This window comes from Bolinopsis microptera, chromosome 5, assembly GCF_026151205.1.
Source record: "Bolinopsis microptera isolate Bmic1 chromosome 5, MBARI_Bmic_1.0, whole genome shotgun sequence".
Lineage (NCBI taxonomy): Eukaryota > Metazoa > Ctenophora > Tentaculata > Lobata > Bolinopsidae > Bolinopsis > Bolinopsis microptera.
The window spans coordinates 896,512-919,619 of record NC_087076.1 but is presented as its reverse complement, the minus strand read 5'-3'; the positions used below and the strand labels follow the sequence as shown (position 1 = coordinate 919,619).

The following is a 23,108-nucleotide window of genomic DNA, read 5'->3' as shown; positions in this document are numbered from 1 at the left end:
TTCGGGGGTTCGGGGGCTGCTGCATCAGTAAGGTGGTTTGTACTGTGGTGATCACATATTCATACAAATGTAGTTTTACTACTTCAATACTTTCAGGAGTAGACTCGACTAACCACTTTGTTTCAGGAGTGATGAAGCTTCAGGAGTAGACTCGACTAACCACCTTGTTTCAGGAGTGATGAAGCTTCAGGTAGACTCGACTAACCACCTTGTTTCAGGAGTGATGAAGCTTCAGGTAGACTCGACTAACCAACTTGTTTCAGGAGTGATGAAGCTTCAGGAGTAGACTCGACTAACCACCTTGTTTCAGGAGTGATGAAGCTTCAGGTAGACTCGACTAACCAACTTGTTTCAGGAGTGATGAAGCTTCAGGTAGACTCGACTAACCACCTTGTTTCAGGAGTGATGAAGCTTCAGGTAGACTCGACTAACCACCTTGTTTCAGGAGTGATGAAGCTTCAGGTAGACTCGACTAACCACCTTGTTTCAGGAGTGATGAAGCTTCAGGTAGACTCGACTAACCACCTTGTTTCCTGTGGAGCTGATGGTGAAGTTAAGATACGACTAATTTCTGATATTTGATCTGACCACCAATAACATTTCTAGATTTAGTTTTCTGAACAAAAAACATTCTCGATTTTGGGATTTACGTCTCCGTGATTTGATCTTAAGAAAGAATCCTCGTTTGTGATCATTGATAAGCGTATTTTACTGGAGACTGCTAATTATATTTATAAAGTGTCTAAAGTTTGATAATTAGGAAATTGTCTTTTCCCTCTACACTCTACAGTTGCAATTTGACGAATTTCTCATGATATTTCAGCAATACTAAGGTTATGGGACTATTGTTACAATTTATTGATTGAGATCTTGATAACAAGTTATTATGTACTTTAAAATACGAGTATACAATTCAGATTTAAATTTTGTTCGGGAGTATTTCGATGATTTTGCTTTATTCTGTTCTGATTGATTCAGGCATGTTTTCATGAAAAAATTTTGATTTAATTTTAATTAATGTTCGGAAAAAAAGTTTTCTAGAGGTTTAAGAGTACATGATAATTGTTTTGAAATTAAAACTGATATAAAATTTCTGTTTTGATTGTTGAATTCTGGAATGTTATAAACAATTTGATCTTTTGAGACTGTAATAAGGAAATGTTATATTTTGTAAAACGTTCAAAATTAGAACGACACTTAACAAATTGTTAAGTTATTTAACAACGCTGTAAAATATACACAACACTTTCCCGGATATAAAACTACACTCCTCAAGTTGCACAACACTTAGCAAGTAGCATAATGCTGCTTGTAATCAATGTAAAGGTAGCTTCTCTCGCTCCAGTTTTAACATTATCAACAATCAAGAAAATGTAACTTTAACAAGAATTGCGCCCGTTTTTTCGTTGTAGCGGACGCTAGATTTCCATTCACTTCAAATACAGCTCAATCAATAATATGAACATTATGTTTTAAATAGGGAAACACTTGTGATTCAATTCAATTGCCGTAGAACTTAATTTTTATCTGTAATTTAAGAAATTGTAAGCAAAAAGTGATCTATACTCATGTTATATAATTGTACACATCAGTACACTATACTACGCATGTCACATACAAATTGGGCTTATTGCCTAATACATTAAAATACACTCGCTCCCAATCAAATTGATGGCTCACGGTTTAGATTAAAAAGTTGAGTGAATGTAACCTGCAATGAGCAGTATGATAACTCTGAAATACTAATTACTAGTTTGTGTTCCTGTTTCTGTTAACAGTATCCTAGAATCCTCATCTTGATAGCAGGAGGTACTGATTCCCATGCAGACTTTGGTTTAAACTTAAAGCCTCTCACGTGCAGAAAGTCTGGAGCATTGTGACAGATAAAATAAGCGTTAGTCATGGCGGAGGGTGATTTCAGTTGCTCTAAGGTAAGTGGTGGAGTCTTGGGCTTCTTCTTCCCTTTCTTTCCTCCCTTGTTCCCCTTCTTCCCTTTACCTTTCTTAGATTTAGCGCTTTTTGTCTTCCTGGGGTCCTTAGTTGCAGCGGTGTTTTTGTTCATGAGATCCTCCAGAGCAGCACTAGCACTTTTAGCTCCGGACCTATCCGGTGGCTTGTGGATCGTCGCCTGAAGAATACACATCATGGTACAGTTGGGCAGATCGAAAATTAAAAATGCTGGATATGCATAAGAAAACGGAGCACTATATGTGTTACCTGGGGACCAGTAATATATGTGAAGATTCAAATAACCACAGCACTAAAAAACAGGACTATTCTATAATGTATAATGTATAATGTATAATGTATAATGTACTATACGCAAGTAACTTTGTAGTCTCACCATATCTTATTTCGGTTAGTTGAGGCGATCTTCTGAGACACTACAAGGAGGCGTCTTCACAAATCTTAAACGTAAGCAGATATCCAGATAATATATCCTAATATTGAGAAACAAATGGTAAGCTATTTCCCATCCTCCGCGGTCAATTGTTTTTGCATGTTAAAATCACAGTGCGATTGAGAGCGCAATCCTTATTATATGTCTGTCGTTCAGACAGGCGGCATCTCTTATAGTATCTTATTAGTCTTACTCTTATTAGTCTTACTCTTATTAGTCTTACTCTTATTAGACTTACTCTTATTAGTCTTACTCTTATTAGTCTTACTCTTATTAGTCTTACTCTTATTAGTCTTACTCTTATTAGTCTTACTCTTATTAGTCTTACTCTTACTAGTCTTACTCTTATTAGTCTTACTCTTATTAGTCTTACTCCTATTAGCCTTACTCTTATTAGTCTTACTCTTATTAGTCTTACTCTTACTAGTCTAACTCTTATTAGTCTTACTCTTATTAGTCTTACTCTTATTAGTCTTACTCTTATTAGTCTTACTCCTATTAGCCTTACTCTTATTAGTCTTACTCTTATTAGTCTTACTCTTACTAGTCTTACTCTTATTAGTCTTACTCTTATTAGTCTTACTCCTATTAGCCTTACTCTTATTAGTCTTACTCTTATTAGTCTTACTCTTATTAGTCTTACTCTTATTAGTCTTACTCTTATTAGTCTTACTCTTATTAGTCTTACTCTTATTAGTCTTACTCTTATTAGACTTACTCTTATTAGTCTTACTCTTATTAGTCTTACTCCTATTAGCCTTACTCTTATTAGTCTTACTCTTATTAGTCTTACTCTTATTAGTCTTACTCTTATTAGTCTTACTCTTATTAGTCTTACTCTTATTAGTCTTACTCTTATTAGTCTTACTCTTATTAGTCTTACTCTTACTAGTCTTACTCTTATTAGTCTTACTCTTATTAGTCTTACTCCTATTAGTCTTACTCTTATTAGTCTTACTCCTATTAGCCTTACTCTTATTAGTCTTACTCCTATTAGCCTTACTCTTATTAGTCTTACTCTTATTAGTCTTACTCTTACTAGTCTTACTCTTATTAGTCTTACTCTTATTAGTCTTACTCTTATTAGTCTTACTCTTATTAGTCTTACTCTTACTAGTCTTACTCTTATTAGTCTTACTCTTATTAGTCTTACTCCTATTAGTCTTACTCTTATTAGTCTTACTCCTATTAGCCTTACTCTTATTAGTCTTACTCCTATTAGCCTTACTCTTATTAGTCTTACTCTTATTAGTCTTACTCTTACTAGTCTTACTCTTATTAGTCTTACTCTTATTAGTCTTACTCCTATTAGCCTTACTCTTATTAGTCTTACTCTTATTAGTCTTACTCTTACTAGTCTAACTCTTATTAGTCTTACTCTTATTAGTCTTACTCTTATTAGTCTTACTCTTATTAGTCTTACTCCTATTAGCCTTACTCTTATTAGTCTTACTCTTATTAGTCTTACTCTTACTAGTCTTACTCTTATTAGTCTTACTCTTATTAGTCTTACTCCTATTAGCCTTACTCTTATTAGTCTTACTCTTATTAGTCTTACTCCTATTAGCCTTACTCTTATTAGTCTTACTCTTATTAGTCTTACTCTTACTAGTCTTACTCTTATTAGTCTTACTCTTATTAGTCTTACTCCTATTAGCCTTACTCTTATTAGTCTTACTCTTATTAGTCTTACTCTTATTAGTCTTACTCTTATTAGTCTTACTCTTATTAGTCTTACTCTTATTAGTCTTACTCTTATTAGTCTTACTCTTATTAGACTTACTCTTATTAGTCTTACTCTTATTAGTCTTACTCCTATTAGCCTTACTCTTATTAGTCTTACTCTTATTAGTCTTACTCTTATTAGTCTTACTCTTATTAGTCTTACTCTTATTAGTCTTACTCTTATTAGTCTTACTCTTATTAGTCTTACTCTTATTAGACTTACTCTTATTAGTCTTACTCTTATTAGTCTTACTCCTATTAGCCTTACTCTTATTAGTCTTACTCTTATTAGTCTTACTCTTATTAGTCTTACTCTTATTAGACTTACTCTTATTAGACTTACTCTTATTAGTCTTACTCTTATTAGTCTTACTCCTATTAGCCTTACTCTTATTAGTCTTACTCTTATTAGTCTTACTCTTATTAGTCTTACTCTTATTAGTCTTACTCTTATTAGTCTTACTCTTATTAGTCTTACTCTTACTAGTCTTACTCTTATTAGTCTTACTCTTATTAGTCTTACTCCTATTAGCCTTACTCTTATTAGTCTTACTCTTATTAGTCTTACTCTTATTAGTCTTACTCTTATTAGTCTTACTCTTATTAGTCTTACTCTTATTAGTCTTACTCTTATTAGTCTTACTCTTATTAGACTTACTCTTATTAGTCTTACTCTTATTAGTCTTACTCCTATTAGCCTTACTCTTATTAGTCTTACTCTTATTAGTCTTACTCTTATTAGTCTTACTCTTATTAGTCTTACTCTTATTAGTCTTACTCTTATTAGTCTTACTCTTATTAGTCTTACTCTTATTAGTCTTACTCTTATTAGTCTTACTCTTATTAGTCTTACTCTTATTAGTCTTACTCTTATTAGTCTTACTCTTATTAGTCTTACTCTTATTAGTCTTACTCTTATTAGTCTTACTCTTATTAGTCTTACTCTTATTAGTCTTACTCTTATTAGTCTTACTCTTATTAGTCTTACTCTTATTAGTCTTACTCTTATTAGACTTACTCTTATTAGTCTTACTCTTATTAGTCTTACTCCTATTAGCCTTACTCTTATTAGTCTTACTCTTATTAGTCTTACTCTTATTAGTCTTACTCTTATTAGTCTTACTCTTATTAGTCTTACTCTTATTAGTCTTACTCCTATTAGCCTTACTCTTATTAGTCTTACTCTTATTAGTCTTACTCCTATTAGCCTTACTCTTATTAGTCTTACTCTTATTAGTCTTACTCTTACTAGTCTTACTCTTATTAGTCTTACTCTTATTAGTCTTACTCCTATTAGCCTTACTCTTATTAGTCTTACTCTTATTAGTCTTACTCTTATTAGTCTTACTCTTATTAGTCTTACTCTTATTAGTCTTACTCCTATTAGCCTTACTCTTATTAGTCTTACTCTTATTAGTCTTACTCTTATTAGTCTTACTCTTATTAGTCTTACTCTTATTAGTCTTACTCTTATTAGACTTACTCTTATTAGTCTTACTCTTATTAGTCTTACTCTTATTAGACTTACTCTTATTAGTCTTACTCTTATTAGTCTTACTCCTATTAGCCTTACTCTTATTAGTCTTACTCTTATTAGTCTTACTCTTATTAGTCTTACTCTTATTAGTCTTACTCTTATTAGCCTTACTCTTATTAGTCTTACTCTTATTAGTCTTACTCCTATTAGCCTTACTCTTATTAGTCTTACTCTTATTAGTCTTACTCTTATTAGTCTTACTCTTATTAGTCTTACTCTTATTAGTCTTACTCTTATTAGTCTTACTCTTATTAGTCTTACTCTTATTAGACTTACTCTTATTAGTCTTACTCTTATTAGTCTTACTCCTATTAGTCTTACTCTTATTAGTCTTACTCTTATTAGTCTTACTCTTATTAGTCTTACTCTTATTAGTCTTACTCTTATTAGTCTTACTTTTATTAGTCTTACTCTTATTAGTCTTACTCTTATTAGTCTTACTCTTATTAGTCTTACTTTTATTGTTCTTACTCTTATTAGTCTTACTCTTATTAGTCTTACTCTTATTAGTCTTACTCTTATTAGTCTTACTCTTATTAGTCTTACTCTTATTAGTCTTACTCTTATTAGTCTTACTCTTATTAGTCTTACTCTTATTGTTCTTACTCTTATTAGTCTTACTCCTATTAGTCTTACTCTTATTAGTCTTACTCTTATTAGTCTTACTCTTATTAGTCTTACTCTTATTAGTCTTACTCTTATTAGTCTTACTTTTATTGTTCTTACTCTTATTAGTCTTACATTCAATACACTCAAAACCGCACTGTAAATATCAAACCGCCGAGTCAAGACAATACATGCAGCATGAATTTAATATGTAGTTTACTCAGAACAGTAATTGAGTTTCATTCACTAAGGTAAACTACGATAAAGATTCAAAGGAAAATTGTCAAATTATTAATATTATGTGAACAAACGAAACTACCTAAATATCTGGCCAGGCTATTTAATGTTTAAGAGTCGAAATTGTGACTAACCATGCTAACTGCATCAAAAGTGTAAACTCTAGCGTCACGCATCTGTTGCTTTTTGATAACGATAAACATTGCAACTACAATTAAATGTGATGCAACATTGCAACTAAACTTAAATGACAAAAATCGGAAGCAACTAAAGCTGCATGTCATGAAATTAACGATTAAACTACCACAGCCTGTTAATTGTGCAAATGAGTTTGAATTTTTAAGTTTATGCCACACAAAAAGTTTGCATGTCACGATGGCTTCAAGTTTGCAGTCACAAGACTTACAAGCACGCCCGCAAATAAGGAACGGCACGCTCAGTTTCATGACGTCATCAGATAATAGCTTGTCAAATGCAATTCTTGATCTGTTGTCCTTTTGTGTGAATGTCGTCTAACATAATTGATAATTATGAATAGTTGATAGATGATAAACAATGTAAATCATTTGGAGCTCGACTCTGCACAGTACCGCAGTGTATCACTGGCAGTGGCTTTAAGTTTAACTACAAACTAATTCACTCGCCAGCGCGCTGTCGCGTGACTTGGGTTTTCATTACTGTGCCTAATATTTGGAACAAATATTTTACGAGTAACACCCGTTAAATGTTTTTTTGACAATGTGAACTTTTAACAAATAGCTTTTGTCCGTTCTATGTACATTTGTAAATGCTGATTTCGATTTTAATGGTAAGACGTAATTATTTAAACATTAAAGTAAAATGCACAAATCCATGATCGAACTTTTTGGAACGTTTTGTCCATTTTTAGTGGACTGACCCGGCGTGCGCTACTTCAGCGTCGTAGCACTTGCCTCATGTTGCCGATAACTTGTAGCGCGATGCGCTACTGGTCCTCACCGAGCTGGATGATGATTAATCACTCTACACTCGACTGTCACGTGACTTTTTCAACCCGTTCTCTAGCTGGCCCTGAAAGACTATTCGAAACCCTAACCCTCTAGTCTGATTCCAACCCTAACCCTAACCCAATCCATAACAAAAGCATATGCTGAAACCCTAACCCTAACGAGAAATTAGACTAACTTCCTTATACGTAGGAGGTGCACGATAAAAATAAACTTGCTCGGATTTTAAAAATTTTTGTACCACTGTTTTCTAAAGATTGTGAGAATTTCCACAATACCAAATTTGTCATACCTTTTTGGAAAGATCAGTGAGTTTCGCCTAGGTGCCATATTTGATGGTGCGCGGCTTTTGGAGCAAAAGTAGCTGTAAAAGTCGCGTAATTTGACCAAATTTGTCCAAATTTGACCATTTTTGTCGTATTATTTGGATTTATCTTCAGTTCCTTCAATGAGATCATTCTGGAAATTGGCGACGACCTTCCAATAGGGCTTTCACAACTGTCCGAAAAATTTTGTGGATATCGGAGTTGATATAGTGATCAAAATGGGGCAAAATACGCTACTTTTAGCTGTAACATAATGTTTGATGGTTGGATATGCTTTAAATTTTTCGGACACTTTCCTTGTAAGTCTTTAAGTAAGCTTACAAATTTTTGTTGCAATTGGAGGTCGGGAAGGATACTCAATATCTATTTGTTTGAAGAAAATTGTGCTGGCCGAAATTAGCGCTAAAAAACCATCCTACAGTCGGCACGCGCGGCTCACTGTCGATGGCGCACTACCTATTATACGGTCATATCACTTGATTCACGATGTCAATCCTTCGCAGCTCGGTGAGGCACAGTGGTGCACTTCGCCGATCTACCGAAGTGGTTGCGAGAAGCATTATTTGATGCGCGCGCGACCCAGTAGTGCATCGCGCTACAAAAATTTAAAAATGTTTAACTACCGCTGGTTGCGTGATGTTCAGAAATTTGTTGATTTCTGGCATTTTCAATAACGCAAATTCGTCTCCCTGCGGTTTCTTCGCGTTCGCGACTATACCCATTTGCGATGCCACTGTGTGGACGTAGCTGTGATAAATCATACATCCTCTTAAAGTACATGCTCTAACTCGGACATCGCATCCTTAACCAGTTCTGGGGACTGTTCCTGGGTAGAGTTATGAAAGCTTAAAGCTTTCGCGCCGCGCAAGCCCCCAAATATGGCTAAAAATGTGCATCGTCGTAGAATAACTTTGCATAGGCAGTGCGTGGTGTCATCAATATGGTAGTTAATTTTGATTTTCGGCCTCCGGCTTGATAGCCTAGTTGGCTGAGAGGGCGACTGGCTCAGTGGCACTGAGTTCGACTCCCTGTCTTGGCCAAAATTAAATTTTTATTGAAACAAGTTATTTCAACAGAAAAGTCCTAAAGAAAACACGTAAAAATGTGAAAACAGAATACTTCTCTGTATCTGGTAAATTTGCAGAAAATAGCCGGAATAGTAAAAAGACCTGGGAAGTAATTAATTGTATAAGACTAAGAGGAAAACGGCGGCGTGAAACAAAGCCGGATCTGTTATAGCAGATATTAGCAGTTTTTATATGATTTGGCCCAGTTTTGCACTGGGCCGAAACTGATTTGCTAACAGTTGTTTCTATCTGGTTTAAAAATTGAGAGTCTGCTGGGTGAAGATCAGTTGCCAATACTTGATAGCTTTGATAGCTTTATTATTCTGCCTGTCACGGTGGGAAAGAAAGGTCAAGGCTGCTCATTTCTAGACGTCCTTTATCTATACCGTCCATATCTGAAACAGATTCTCAGATAAGGATAAGGAACTAAATAACGATAAGGTGAACGGTTGATATTAGAGTTAAAATCTGAGTGTTGGGAGAAAAATCTAGTAAATCTCAAACTGTTAAACTCTACTTACTTTTGATCCACCAGTTCTCATAATTTTTAAGCCGTAAAGCAGCAGACACGAGTCTAGAGGAATTGTTGAAACGCCAAGATCCGCTTTTACTTTTCAGTTCTCTGATCTTAATTTTCAATGTGTGAAGCAGCTGGCGTGAGTTTCGTGGAAATCTTTCATAATCCCAGCCTCCAGGAGTTGCTTTTATTTTGGGTCCACTTAGAGCTTTAGAGGTTATCGATATTCCAGATTATGTCTGCTTTGTTGTCTGTACTTCCGGGGGTTGTATAAACCTGAGAAATTGAACAGTTTAATACCAGAGAGAATGCTGAAGACTTCGAAAGTTCTGCCAAAATGTTTATTTTCTATACACAAATCCGAATTTTTCTCTTTAGTGGCGATTTTAGACAAAATTTACCTTCTTTCGGACTAAACTTTGAAACTGAATTGAAGTTTAAACGATTACCTCTAGAATGATATTAATGAATTAGTAAATTTATCATCAGAAGTCAAGTTATGGTCGATTTTGGAAGCTTGGATACGCTAAAATAATTAATTACATCAATATGATATCAATTATTGCGCGCGGCTCGGTTATATTGCGCGTGGTTGCTAGGCGCCAGCGGAAGAATTGCTTACAATTTTTTTTCCGTTCGGCAGAAAGATAATTGTGACTGACAAACATGTAGAAAACTCTCCCAGAACTTCTAGTATATTCTTTAGGGCGGGAAATACATCGTATGCAATGTCTGTGATTATCCCGCCAACTCCGAATTTCTTCCTAAATATATCACAAAGGCGCGTTCACAATTTTTGCGCATTATAAACCGCTTCATTTTAGGTCGTTCTATAGTTAATCTCACTACTTCAAAAGGGTAAAACTGGTTAGAGAAGAACTCAACCTTTGGTTTCTTCACAAGTAGAAGCACTAAGAAAACACCCAAGGAGCAGGGGAGGAGGACGAAGCTATGATAGATTGAAGGTTATCGATAGGACCAACAGATCTGTGACAGTTGAGTTGGTGGCAGATGATATTGGATTCATTGGTGAGGTGAGATGAGGAACCGGTCGAAAGTCTTGCTTGGTGGATGGCGGTATCGAGGGCTTTGAGGAACTTATCAGAATTCCCGGGTCCTTGAGATTGTGGGCTCTCGTTGGCCAAGGGAGGATGCGTAGCCGTTGTAGAGGGGGTGGGTACTGGAAGGTCTTCCATTGGTGCGTCCATAATGTTGGGAGATTTGCAAACAGCGAGTGAGCCAGTATGTATTTCATTCTCATACAGTGGTGTGCCGTCAATATCCCAGTTGTTGCAGACGTCCGAGGGAGAGGAAACAGTATTGGACTGTAAAAGCTGGTGTGGTTGGGTAGTTATAACTGACTCATCTTGAGAGTTCATGGGCATACCGTCTAGGTGCCAAAATGAGGAAAAAGAATGTTCGAGTGGAATACCATCCAGTGTATCCATAGCTGGAGATAAAATAACTCTGTACAGAGTCGTGAGTATAAAATAAAGATAAGATGGTAAAACTGAAAACCGTAAATTCTATGAAACAATTAAAGCTAACAGTTGCAACCGAATTAGGTGCAAGTATTAAAACAAATTGGAAACAGAGGAACAGAGAGGAGGTAACTCGTGATGTAGCCACGTGTTAAGAATTACTCGTGAAGGAGGAGGTTGAAATAAAGTAGCAGGAAATTATCACGATGCTGGGTAAACGGACCGTGAAAACAAGGAGAGAAGGGGTACTAATGGCTTAAACACTAATTGCAGACTAATGGGAGTGAAGTGCTAGGCACAGAGTAAGATAAAGTGAGCTGAAGCTATTAACTTGTAAACATGTCGCAATAGAGCTTGAAACATATCTCAACAAAGAGGGACTAATCACTAAAAGTCGAGAATAATTGAAGTAGCAGGTAATTAACATTATGCTGGGTAAATGGACCGTGAAAACAAAGAGAGAAGGGATACTAATGGCTTAAACAGTAATGGCTTAATCACTAAATGGAGTACAGAGTAAGGGAGAAAAAGACTACTAGAAGATAAAAGTGGGCTGAAGCTAATAACTGGTTAACAAGTCGTTATAGAGAAAGAAACATATCACAACAAAGAGGGACAAATTGTCGAGAAAAATTAAAATAACCGGTAAATATCACTAAGCTGGGTAACTCGTGATGAAGCCACGTGTTAAGAATTCCTCGTGTGGGAGGAGGTAGAATAAATAAAGTAGCAGGTAATTATCACGATGCTGGGTAAACGGACAGTGAAAACAAGGAGAGAAGGGTTACTAATGGCTTAAACATTAAATGCAGACTAATGAGAGTGAAGTGCTAGGCACAGAGTAAGGGGGAATTAAACTACTAAAGATAATAAGTGGGCTGAAGCTATTAACTTGTAAACATGTCGCAATGGAGATTGAAACATAACACTAAAAGAGTGTGCACAATATGAAATCCGAATATATTGAAGATTGGGGAAAACAGTAATAGTGGGATAATTATAGTGGTAAAGTGTTTACTAGAGAGTGGTCCACATGGAGGTTACGTGGGAGAGGTTGAGGTGCATGTTGTGATGGGTGGTCAAGAGCTGTCCAGCCAATTTTATATGGCCTAAAATATACACACAAAGCCTACAATAGTAGTTAAGGAGCCACCACACTGCACTTGGCCAGGCAAGTGAACGAGGAGAGATCAGTGCAGTATGGCAACATCAAAAGAACGTTTTGAATTACAGTTCAATGGTAGGCAGGGCTAGGTAGAAGCACTTTAATCACTGAGGAGAAGTCCGAAAGAAGGCCTAATTTAACATTGTTTTTAATGTGCACCGTAGTTGTGCTGTACTTCGATTGAATGTTTACACTGTGCAAAGTGAAGACATCTTCCAGTGCCTAGCTGTAAAAAATAAAATGCTACGTGCGCGGGAGTGTGTGAACAAATATGCGGCACTAACTAGCGAGCATGAGCAAGGGAAACAGGACTCAGTCGAAAAGGAGCCCTACACTAGTGTTTGTGACACTAAGGGGAGCGCAAGCGAGAGTAAAGAGGGCTAAAATTTAAGCAAGCAAATGCGCGAGCAATAAGACTCTGCCGACTTAAGTTGTAAAATAAGTGACCAAAAACAGAATCTAAATTAGAAGTATATCCATAATATGTTAAAACTTAAAGGAGTAGCAGGTTACCAGCTGATGAGAAGGGTGAAAATGTTAGATGACAGATAAAAGAAAGGTGATGGCATGAGTAAAGTCATAATAAAACGTCAGCGCAGAGAAATAGTAGATGAATTTATAAAGTAGTATCTCTTACAATTACCAACAAGCAGAGGGTACCATTCAGAGGTTAATACAATTATAACGTGCTGGTGCAGTGGCAGCTGGGTAAAGTTGGCATGGAGGTAGCAGAAAGTAACTACTAGAAACATCTACTAGAAAGTAGACGTAGAATTTACGTCTACTTTCCAGACTAAAAAGTGCATGTTAGGATGGAAAAAATAATCAGGGAACTTGATTTGCGAACCTAACCATGGAAATAATGGAAATATTACAATGAGTCGGAGTGTTCCAAGGATATTGATGTATACACTATACATACATTGTAATAACTATAGAATGTTCTGTACTCTCTGCACTATATAAGGTCACAACAATTGTGACGTCAAAATCGCATCTGTTTTCTTTTGTTTCAAATCTAAGTTTCATGAGACTAATCTAATTTAGACCTTCGAAGGTAATGACTTGAACTTGTGTGTTCACTGTGTAAAGAACACACACAAAAAGTAAGAGTTTAACAAACTATTTGAAGTGTAGACAAACCTCTGGTTTCTCTCCCAAGCCAAGAGTTCGGCCGAGTGTCTCAGTCCACCAAACCATGAGGTAGGAGAATACTGCGATCCACAGGATGGACATGATGAAGGTCACTGGGAAGAACATCTTCCATTTCTGAAACATCAGGTTATTAGCTTGCCAGATAATACCTGGTTTAGATCACAGCTGTGTTGAAAGCATTAAAAGGGTTTACTTTCAACACTTCTATGATAATGTTGATTCCTACATTAGAATTTACTGCTTACAAATTGAGAAGCAGAATATTGAGGATATACTCATTTTGGCAGTACTAAAATCTAAAATTAGTTGACAAGAAAAGTTTTACCGTAGATTCTGCTACGGATTGGAGTTCACTTGCCATAATAGCCAGTACTATAGAGAGCACAACAAGCTATAATGAGATGGTTAGATACATTTGAGGATTGCTGCACTATATAGGGACAGGACTATATAGTGACAAGCACTTTATAGTGACATGTGAGACGGCTGCAAATTTACAAAATTTTGTACATCCATTCAGACTTATTAAACAATGATCTACATTCTACATAAATGATAGAATAATATCTCTCTGGATCATTATTAACCACCATTTTACAGCACTTCATTATTATCAGTACAAATGAATAATGAAGCTCGTATCATGACATGTGAGTATACAGATAGATAAACCACCTAAATAGCCATATTTTAATAAATAAATAAATAAATTCTAACATTTATTACACGCTTCGACATTAAAATATACCCAACAAAGATGTACATTTAAGTCATTCAAGCGATGATTAAGCTCTGAAATTCAACTCAGTACGTCAGAATAATTGTTAAGGGAGGATACGTATCAAATGTAGATACGTGGTTTCATATATGTGGGTAATTGCACGTTTCAAACCAATTTAACCGCTGTTTTCAGCACATATATGGTATCTTTTAAACCACATTTGGTACACGAATTACAATAAATTGAATAAAATATGTGACTAATTGTCAACAAATGGTCGGTTTTGATCAATATTAACCACCAATTATCGACACCTTAGAACTTACAGTAATAATCAATTATGAAGCTGCTATGACTATGGTATAGCAATCAAATAAACCACTAAAACAGCCACTTACGCCATAATAATTAATACCAGGCTACATTAGGCTCAAAATTGAGTTTGTCAGTTTAAGATGCATTTAAAATGATCTGATAGGAAAACTGGCTAAACTGTTAAAATACAAATTATCCAATATTCATGATATCATGTGCCAACTTAGGTAAGGTTTAAAAGCAAATTTTTATGAAAGTAGTAATTACAGAGCTTTTCATAGATCAAAGTATAAACGAACTTACGAATTATAATTATAAGTTATAAGTGATTAGTAAATACCTCATGATTATCAAATAATCTGAAGAGTAAGGGTTATCTGCTGATGCATGTTATCTGCTGATGAATGCCAAGGTTGTCTTTCACCGTGTGAAGTGCCGGTCGTGTGTTCATTCTAATTGAAGATTTATTGGTTTTACAATAAATTAAAAGCACTTAAGTTTTCTTGCCACATTGATCTTTATTAAATGTAGTTAACAAGGGCATGAATGAATTTGAATCCTAAAATAGAGTTGATCCCGTAAATTAAATCAACACCAAACGGTTCTCAACTTTTCATAACCAGCTGCACACATACAGCTGAAGATAATAAAATTACGGAACAGAGCCATTTGTACACGTTAGTAGAATTACAACTTTATTGCAATGAGTAACAGTCTTTCGACAGACTATTACTTTGTTTTACTAATGAAATATAAATTAAAATCCGTTTTATCTGGATTTTAGTCATTGAACATTAATGAGCAAAAAACGATCAAAAAAGGGAAGCTGCAAATAATTTAAATTTGACATTTCAAAACACATGAAGTTCCTGGCAATAGTTTAAATTTGCACCATCTAAAGTCATTCCAAAGGCCCTGTAGCAATACTTGAAAATTTTCATAAAACCGATATTTAACTAACGTTTTGACTTGTCAAGTCAATAGAAATAATTATTGAAAAACAACAAACGCAGTTAAAATGAATTTAATCAAATTTGTGTTTGACAAAACAGGTTTTAAATTCGTTGCTACTGTACAGCTAGCAGCACACTTTTGTAAATTCCAAGCCGAAGTTATGCGGAGGATATTCCAAGATTGCAGATTGTGAAATCAAGCAAAACATGCGCGCATCTGAAAATAAAAAACCAATCTTGGACTAAAATTTAACGAATGATACTTGGAGTTAATATCAAATCATTATTTCACAAAAGTTATGTTCAATACTAATTATAAGAAAAATGAACAGGGCAGAATTTGTGATATTTAAAAAGTTGTTATAATGACAAAATGCCGTACAAATCGGCGCGTGGCTTTGTCATTTGTGTTTTCAGTTTACAGTTTAGTGATTTGTAACTTAAATATGATTGCAGAAAAAACATTTGTTACTTCCTTTTTGATGCAAAACCAGAATTATATATTTATATAATTCTAATGTAATGTAAGAATGATACTTGTGTCATATATTTAAAATCATATTCAATATTACATATTACTACCATATTTATCAACACACAACATTGAATTGAACGCGTATTTGTCAATAACAAATAACAAAAACTATTATTACTCATCAATTTAAAACATAAATTGGCTCATTATACAAAAAAATCTTACAACACAATATAATATTAAATTGTAAGTGTTGACACATAATTGATCGCTATGCTATTCATATTTCGCGCGGCGCAAGTGACCGTCCGTTAAACACACTCGATGCTTATAATGTATGTGTCTAATGCATCATTAATGGAAGGCGCGCCGGTGAAATTTTTGCGCGCGAATTTACGATTTAAACGAAAAGAAACTGCAGGGCTTTTAAAAAACGCAAAATACGCCGGTTCTTTAAAAAATGCAACAAAACGATTTTCCCAACCCTGTAAATTGTCGGGGGGTTAATGGTCGAGGGTTAATGGTCGGGGGTCAATTGTCGGGGGGTCAATTGTCGGGGGTCAATTGTCGTACTAAGCCTTAGATTTCGCGACAATTGACCCCAGTTTCAAATCTAATCACGTCACTCTGCGCGGATTTGTGATTTGTTTCACTTCTCCCTCCCCTATTATAATATTAATAATATTATAGTATTCGTGAAAAGCTGGTAGCGAGCCATAAACCGGCAAGTTGGGTAAAATCAGCTTTGATTATGACACCATCAGTGATCAGTCAGCTGACCCTAGCATGTAAAAAAAAGCAAGGCATTAGCTCGACCTCCGAGGCAAGGAATCCGTGTGAACCCTGGTTGTTATCAGGGTTAGACAGGCAAAGATGGTTTTGTCTGTTAAAGTGGGTAATCACTCTCTGACATCAGAGTCATAAATCACACCGCAGGTTTTGCCTTTTTTTCCTGTTTTTTTTTCCTTTGCTTCCTATTCTTATAATAGTCGAAATGAAAAATTCAATATTGTTTTTTGCAGGAAGTGATATTGGGGTATGTCCAGCTGATGTAAACAAATGTTGTGATTATCCAGCATCAGAAGATAAGGATGAAGAAGTAGAAGATGATGAGGTTGGAAAAAATAGGAATAAGAGAAAGAAGAAACGGGATATAGACTATAAAGGAGATTGGCGGGAGTATTCAAACAGAATAACTTCCTTCATTAATGATCCCGAGTTTGACGTGATGGACGATGATGTCCGTGCATTGTTTTTAAAGAAACTGTCAGATACCGCCAATGATATGGCAACCTATATTTACAAAAGAAACTGATACGTCTTCTGTTTGATAATATATTACTTTAAAAGTCGAGCACTCATTTTCTTAGATATTAAGCCAACCAATAACCATGTAATGATATTCTACCGCACTCACGGTTAACTTTTTATCTCAGTATTTTAAATCTCTTTCTCGGTATTTAATCTTCGTATCCCTTAGTGATTAGTGTTCATCTCAGTGTTCATCTCAGTGTTCATCTCAGTGTTCATTCTTTGTCTCACAAATTAATCTCTGTCTCACTGTTCAATCTCCGTCCCACTGTTCATTCTCTATCTCAGAGTTAATTATCTGTCTCACTGTTCAATCTCTGTTTCAGTGTTCATTCTCCGTCTTAGTATTCAATCTTCGTCTCATTTTTCACTCTCTTTCCAAGTGTTACAGTGAGAAGGATATTGTTGTAAATTTTGGATTTTGTTACAAACTATGGACAGTGAATCTGTGAGGAGGTGTTCTAGCAAAATTGTAAACGAAATTGTAAGAATGTCGCGCAAATGTCGCCCGAAAACTGTCCGTAAAAGGCCTTGTCCGGAGAAGGCCTAGTTCACACAGAGACATGTAAAATGGTAACGGAGTTAACGGAGATGTTTGTTTTGTTAAATTAATATATGGTTCCTGCAAACCAGATACATATTACATAACAGCTGAAATCAAATGATTACACAATACACATATTGATTTAAAATGTACCTTTAACAGACAGGTTTCATTAAATTTCTTGTTTCATTGAGTAAGATTCCTGATCTTTTGGCAGGGCCCCTCCTCATTTAACCTTCAATCACGGTACCACCAAAGCAAATTTTACATCAGAAAACAATGGCATTTACCTTTTCAATTGATACTCATTATTATTGTTGTACTATAATTTAGTACCTAGTATCCCCTTTCTCGTTTCTGTGATGGCAGCTGAATAATTTAAAAAGTTTGTTCTATTCAGCCGTACAATTCCCTTGCATGTTCAATCAGATAACTTAATCTTTAGGTTTATAAGCACCATGACCACACGACGAGCTTTACACTGGGTGTTTAAAATTGGAGATCGAGCCCAATCTGTTAACTTTCTGAGACATCTAGGAATGAAAGTTCTCCGGCATGAGGAGTTCAAAGAAGGTAGCTATATACTCTTGTCTTATTCAATCGTTTATAGTTATCTATAATTTTATTGACGACCATAAGTTTTTTCTTTGAGATTTGGCTTTACTTTTGTTCCAATCACAGACAATAATTTAATCAGGTTGTGATGCATCGTGCAATGGACCTTATCAGGGTCGTTGGAGTAAGACAATGATAGGATATGGGGTGGAGGACACCAACTTTGTGCTTGAACTGACATATAACTATGGGATTGACAAGTACGAGTTAGGAAACGATTTCCTAGGTTTGCACATCGAGTCAAGTGATGTTTTTGCTGCAGCTAAGGAAGAGGTCACTGGTGATGGCAGTAAGATGTTAGAGTCTCCTGATGGATATTTGTTTCATTTGGAAAACAAGAATGCTTCATCTGGGGGTCCAGTTGCAGGAATTACTCTTGCTTCAACTAACATACAAGCTACTGTCAGTTTCTGGAACGAAATACTCGGTTTGACTGTGTTTGATCAATCTGAAACCAGTGCTACTCTTGGAATTGATCAATCGCAAGCCTATGTTAAATTTGTGCACCAGGCAGAGATCAATCATGCTAAGGCATATGGACGTGTTGCTTTTTCTGTACCTATTTCTGTGCTTGCTGATGCTGAACAACTTGCTATTGAGAAAGGGTTCACAATTTTAACACCATTTGTAACACTCAAAACTGATGGTAAAGCAGATGTCTCAGTTGTTATCTTTAGTGATCCTGATGGGTATGAGATATGTTTTGTTGGAGATGAGGGTTTCAGAGATTTGTCTCAGTTTGACCCTGAGGGCAGCAATCTTCTCGACAAAGCAATCGACGAGGACAAAAGCAATGAGTGGTTTGCCAAGAAAGGAAAATCAAAATCATCTGCATAGAAAAAATGGAAATAACATTATAGCTGTATTTATATATATGTCATAAAATAAAACTCATATGAGCTTAAATCGGTAGACTGTGTTTATAAAATTACTCAACTTTGATTATTTTAATCCAAAATTCTTTTTGTTCCTTTCAATGTTTAAATTGTTTTGATTTTTTATAACTTTCTGATTGATACAGTGTTTCAATATCAATTGAGTTACCGCAACAATGAATTCTAAATACTGGGTCATGTGTACTTATAAATTCATAGCTTTAACTGGCTGCCCATTATTGTCTCATAAAATTTCACCCATAATCTGATAACATTAAACTATCATAAACATTTAGTCATGGAAGCTGATGACAACGAATATTACCATGACAACGCTTACTATGAAGACAGTTACAATGATGATAGTTACCATGACAACGTATTGGAGTCCACTCTACACTACTGTGTATTACCGGTTGTAGGACAGGTTACTGCTGTCTTTCTCAAACTCTTTGGTCTTGCTGCAATCGTGAGTATATCAGATTATACTTATTCATCAGCTCAAAATATTCATGGTATGAAACTAAAATTTTGAAGTCAGTTGTGGAGAAAGTCATCAGGTAAAGCTAAATTGTTAAGATAAACAGTGTTCAATATCAATTAGCTTGAACTACTAGAATTGACCCTAAATTTTCCAACAATTTATTCGCCAATTAAGGTTTACTACTATTTGTCGCAGGTAAGCATATTAAATCAGCTACAATTGGAGAAGTTGACTTTCATCGTAGACACGCTGCTCGGGATTCTGTGTGCTTTTCTGTTCTATCAGTCCAGTACCCTCTTTATAGGTAGTAACTTATTATACAGTTTTGACTTACTATCATGTCTTCAGTTTAAATTAAATGCTTTTATCGATAATAAACCTTAAAACTTCGAAATTGACGATCGTGCAATTGCCATCAGAATTCAGATGGACCTTATTGATTAGAAATTAAGTAGCGAGTAAACATTAAGTAAACATTAAGTATACGTTAAGACATCAAGTAGTTTAGACAGATCTACAATTATATGATCTTGAGTAGATACCACTTAGAATTGATTAATTCTAAGTTGGAAATATTGTAATTTCAATCTAGACATTTGACTTACAATTAAACTTATTTACTCGTTTTGCCACTTCTATCTAACATGCAATCATTCTAGAAAAAAATTAAACAATTTCCTCTTAAAAAATAACGATCTCTCCCTCAGTGTTTTTAGTTGTGATATCGTATGCTGTCCTGATATTCTCCTCTAGCAGTGGAAAGTGTGGTGCTGCTATTCTTCTCATAAACTTAGCTTTTGTTTTTATCTGGTAAGAACTACGCGAGATATTATCTAGAAAATTTTAAACCAGGTGCCTGACGTTCAGTAACTGATAATGTTTTTTCTCCATTTATTAAAATCGGGCATCGTGATATTTTAACCTCTGCCTTTTCAGTGAGTTGTTGGTTGTGGCACCTGAACAGTGGCACCAGATCCGTGGCACAATAATCTTGCTACTGATGAAAACAACCTCTGTAGGGTTTGATATTGATGCAGGTGTAGTGGATCCTCCTTCTCTGCTTCTGTTCTCTGGTTACAGTCTCTCTCCCGTCTCACTTGTATTCGGTCCTTTCGTTACCCTCCCTGATTACAAGAAAAGCAAACTTGCCATATTTGTAAGTTTTAAAAAAGGATCATGTTTTCCTTCTGTCGGATTACAGTTTCTAACTTATAAATTACGTATATGCGTATATATGTATATATGCATGTATATGGACACGTTCATTTGAGTTTGAGGATATTGGTAAACAAAAATAATAGCGTTTTCGACGATAGTGGCTTAATTTTGACATCTATTAACCTAGCATGTTCAGAAGTTCTGAACATTAGCCACGTAACCCTTACTCCCATATGCACCGCTCAGAAAGAAAATCTATTGTTGTTAGGCACTATAATGGTTCAAATGTCACATTTTGTGTGACTTAGTTAACTGCAGTTGTCTAATTATCATTCCTTGGTCTGAAATACAGTAAATTAGGTCAATCTTACAATTATGATACAACATTGGTTAATGGGCACGGATCGAACGGTTGCAAGGCAATATTTGGGTAACTTTGTCACACTCATGATACCATACCTCTATTCTAATGTGAGGTGTCCTAAAAACCCTTTCAACTCATTATTTGATGGTTGCTCTACCAATCATAGCCCTAAAATATATCGTTTTGAATAGTTAGCTAATACAGGCACTTGGTTATTGGGAAATGAGGTTAATTCTGTCACAATATATGAAATTTTAAATTTTGGGCGAATTATTTAATGTATCTGATTTTGGTTTGAAAGGCGGGAAAACTTTATATGATGACAATGTAGTTGATGCGAGTTAAGATCAGTTGATGTTTACATTGTCACAAGAAATTATACGAAATCGTAAATAGGTTTAAAACAATGATTATAGAATGAAATAGTCTCTTATGATAACTCTTATATTAACTGATGTGACAAAGTGAACATGTCTTGCCCCTATTTTGAAGATCTATATTCTATACCTCTATTAGAATTCAACATTCTTAAGTTTAACAATTTTAGGTTAAATTTGTCAAAGTCACTAAAAATGTGACAAAATTAACTTTCCCTGCCCCAACAATATCAAGATAGTGTGTTAAAATTGGCATACTAGAATGCTTTATTGCCTATAGAAATCAATCCAAACTACAAAATATATGTTAATGTGATGACGATTACCTAACTCTTATAATAACTGATGTGACAAAGTAAACATGTCTTGCCCCTATTTTGAAGATCTATAACTCTATTAGAATTCAACATTCTTTCAGAAACGATTGGAAGAATATTGTCCAGAACATCAGAGCTCAATTTTAACAATTTTAGATTGATTTGTCAATGACACTGAAAATGTGACAAAATTAACTTTCCCTGCCCCAACAATATCAAGATAGTGCACGTTAAAATTGGCAAAGGGTGCTTTATTACAGGTATATTAATCGATCCAAACTACGAAAAATATCTTTTAATCTGATGACGATTACCTAACTCTTATAATAACTGATGTGACCAAGTAAACATATCTTGCCCCTATTTTGAAGAACTATACTCTATTAGAATACTATGAAACTTAATCATCAAAAATTTTTCGATAAACTAGTTATTTTGCCAGCAAGGAGCTAACAGAGTTATAATAATTTTTTTGTGACGAAATTATCCTATTTTTGACCATGTTGTGGTAGTTTAATTGTGACACTGTTAACATATTACCACCTGATAATGATTCATGTGACTGGTGCATGGTACTAGCAGTGTTGTTTGATCCATAGTACGTAATATAAGGGGTTTAAGCTGGTATATCATTATTTGTTCAATTTCACACATGTTCAGATATCATCAAGATTATGTGACAAAGTAAACTTGGTTGTGCCTTCTGTGTTTTAATTCCTTACGACTATATGATATAATAACAATTCCCAGCACTTTCAGGCCATCAAATAAACCTACACTACTCAGCATTGCTTATCAGGGTGCCCTAAACATTCATCACATATTTTCTTTAATGTGTGACAGAGTAAACCTGAGTGCACCATCTAACGAAAAAAGTCGTCAAATATGTAGGTAATGGTCATATGTACCCATCCAATCAACTGAACACTCAAAAATTTGGTCAAAAACGGCAGCAAGGGGTCCATATTTACTCCGTCACATGTTTATAGTGTGACAATGTAACCATTTCCGTGCCGGCCGTATTTAAGCGATATCTTATCACCTGATTAAGATATCGTTATGTGACAAAGTTAGCCTAGAGGATGATACGATTATCCTAACCATCAAGGGTTTATGTAATTTCATAGTGTGACAAATTCAACTACACTGTGCCATTTAATAGGGTCACTTATATTTACCAATATCCTCAAACTCAAATGAACGTGTCCATATACGTATGGCCGTTTTATGAGAGGTTGGAGGTATTATACGAGGTGGTGTCAGGGACCCACGCCGTATAACACCTTCTTGAAAGGATCAGATTTCTGCTATTCATGGCCTCCGACTAAATTTTGAACAGTGATAAAATTAGCCTCATTTACCGAGAAAGATCAAGCGTGAAAAGTTAGTCTACATT

General features: G+C 35.1%; 5 protein-coding genes and 1 long non-coding RNA gene across 6 annotated transcripts in view; 4 read left to right on the top strand and 2 right to left on the bottom strand.

The window, feature by feature from the left end:
* Positions 1-672, top strand: part of LOC134814742 (dmX-like protein 2) — a 131,615-nt gene extending 130,943 nt beyond the window's left edge. The window contains exon 36 of the mRNA XM_063822939.1: positions 491-672. Coding sequence (XP_063679009.1) covers positions 491-582 — 92 coding nt within the window. The 3' untranslated portion in view covers positions 583-672. The remainder of the gene's footprint in view (positions 1-490) is intronic.
* The window catches only part of LOC134815899 (cilia- and flagella-associated protein 53-like), an 889,273-nt gene that overhangs the window by 125,235 nt on the left and 740,930 nt on the right, over positions 1-23,108 (top strand). The gene's annotated exons all lie outside the window — the stretch shown is intronic.
* Positions 1-23,108, top strand: part of LOC134815896 (probable ubiquitin carboxyl-terminal hydrolase MINDY-4) — a 623,521-nt gene that overhangs the window by 130,964 nt on the left and 469,449 nt on the right. The window lies entirely within an intron of this gene.
* LOC134814741 (myb-like protein D) lies at positions 3,760-6,709 on the bottom strand. Its single transcript, XM_063822938.1, has 5 exons — positions 6,641-6,709; positions 5,695-5,880; positions 5,185-5,565; positions 4,390-4,725; positions 3,760-4,125 (listed from the first exon to the last, which is right to left on the bottom strand). Exons 1-5 carry the CDS (start codon positions 6,707-6,709, stop codon positions 3,760-3,762), a joined length of 1,338 nt encoding a protein of 445 aa, XP_063679008.1.
* LOC134816007 (uncharacterized) lies at positions 9,604-15,015 on the bottom strand. Its single transcript, XR_010160338.1, has 3 exons — positions 14,580-15,015; positions 13,192-13,317; positions 9,604-9,678 (listed from the first exon to the last, which is right to left on the bottom strand). It is a non-coding gene; the product is annotated as an uncharacterized LOC134816007 (long non-coding RNA).
* On the top strand, positions 17,964-19,152 carry LOC134815207 (glyoxalase domain-containing protein 4-like). Its single transcript, XM_063823721.1, has 2 exons — positions 17,964-18,095; positions 18,220-19,152. Exons 1-2 carry the CDS (start codon positions 17,981-17,983, stop codon positions 18,972-18,974), a joined length of 870 nt encoding a protein of 289 aa, XP_063679791.1. The 5' UTR covers positions 17,964-17,980; the 3' UTR covers positions 18,975-19,152.

Excerpts from the sequence above, each read along its gene's own strand:
- LOC134815207 (XM_063823721.1), top strand. The coding sequence starts at position 17,981 with ATGACCACACGACGAGCTTTACACTGGGTGTTTAAAATTGGAGATCGA. Across the intron at positions 18,096-18,219 it reads GCATGAGGAGTTCAAAGAAG|GTTGTGATGCATCGTGCAAT; the intron begins GTAGCTATATAC and ends TAATTTAATCAG.
- LOC134814741 (XM_063822938.1), bottom strand. The coding sequence starts at position 6,709 with ATGTTTATCGTTATCAAAAAGCAACAGATGCGTGACGCTAGAGTTTAC. Across the intron at positions 5,881-6,640 it reads CTTTTGATGCAGTTAGCATG|AGTAAGACTAATAAGAGTAA; the intron begins GTTAGTCACAAT and ends AAGACTAATAAG. Across the intron at positions 5,566-5,694 it reads GTAAGACTAATAAGAGTAAG|AGTAAGACTAATAAGAGTAA; the intron begins GCTAATAGGAGT and ends AAGACTAATAAG.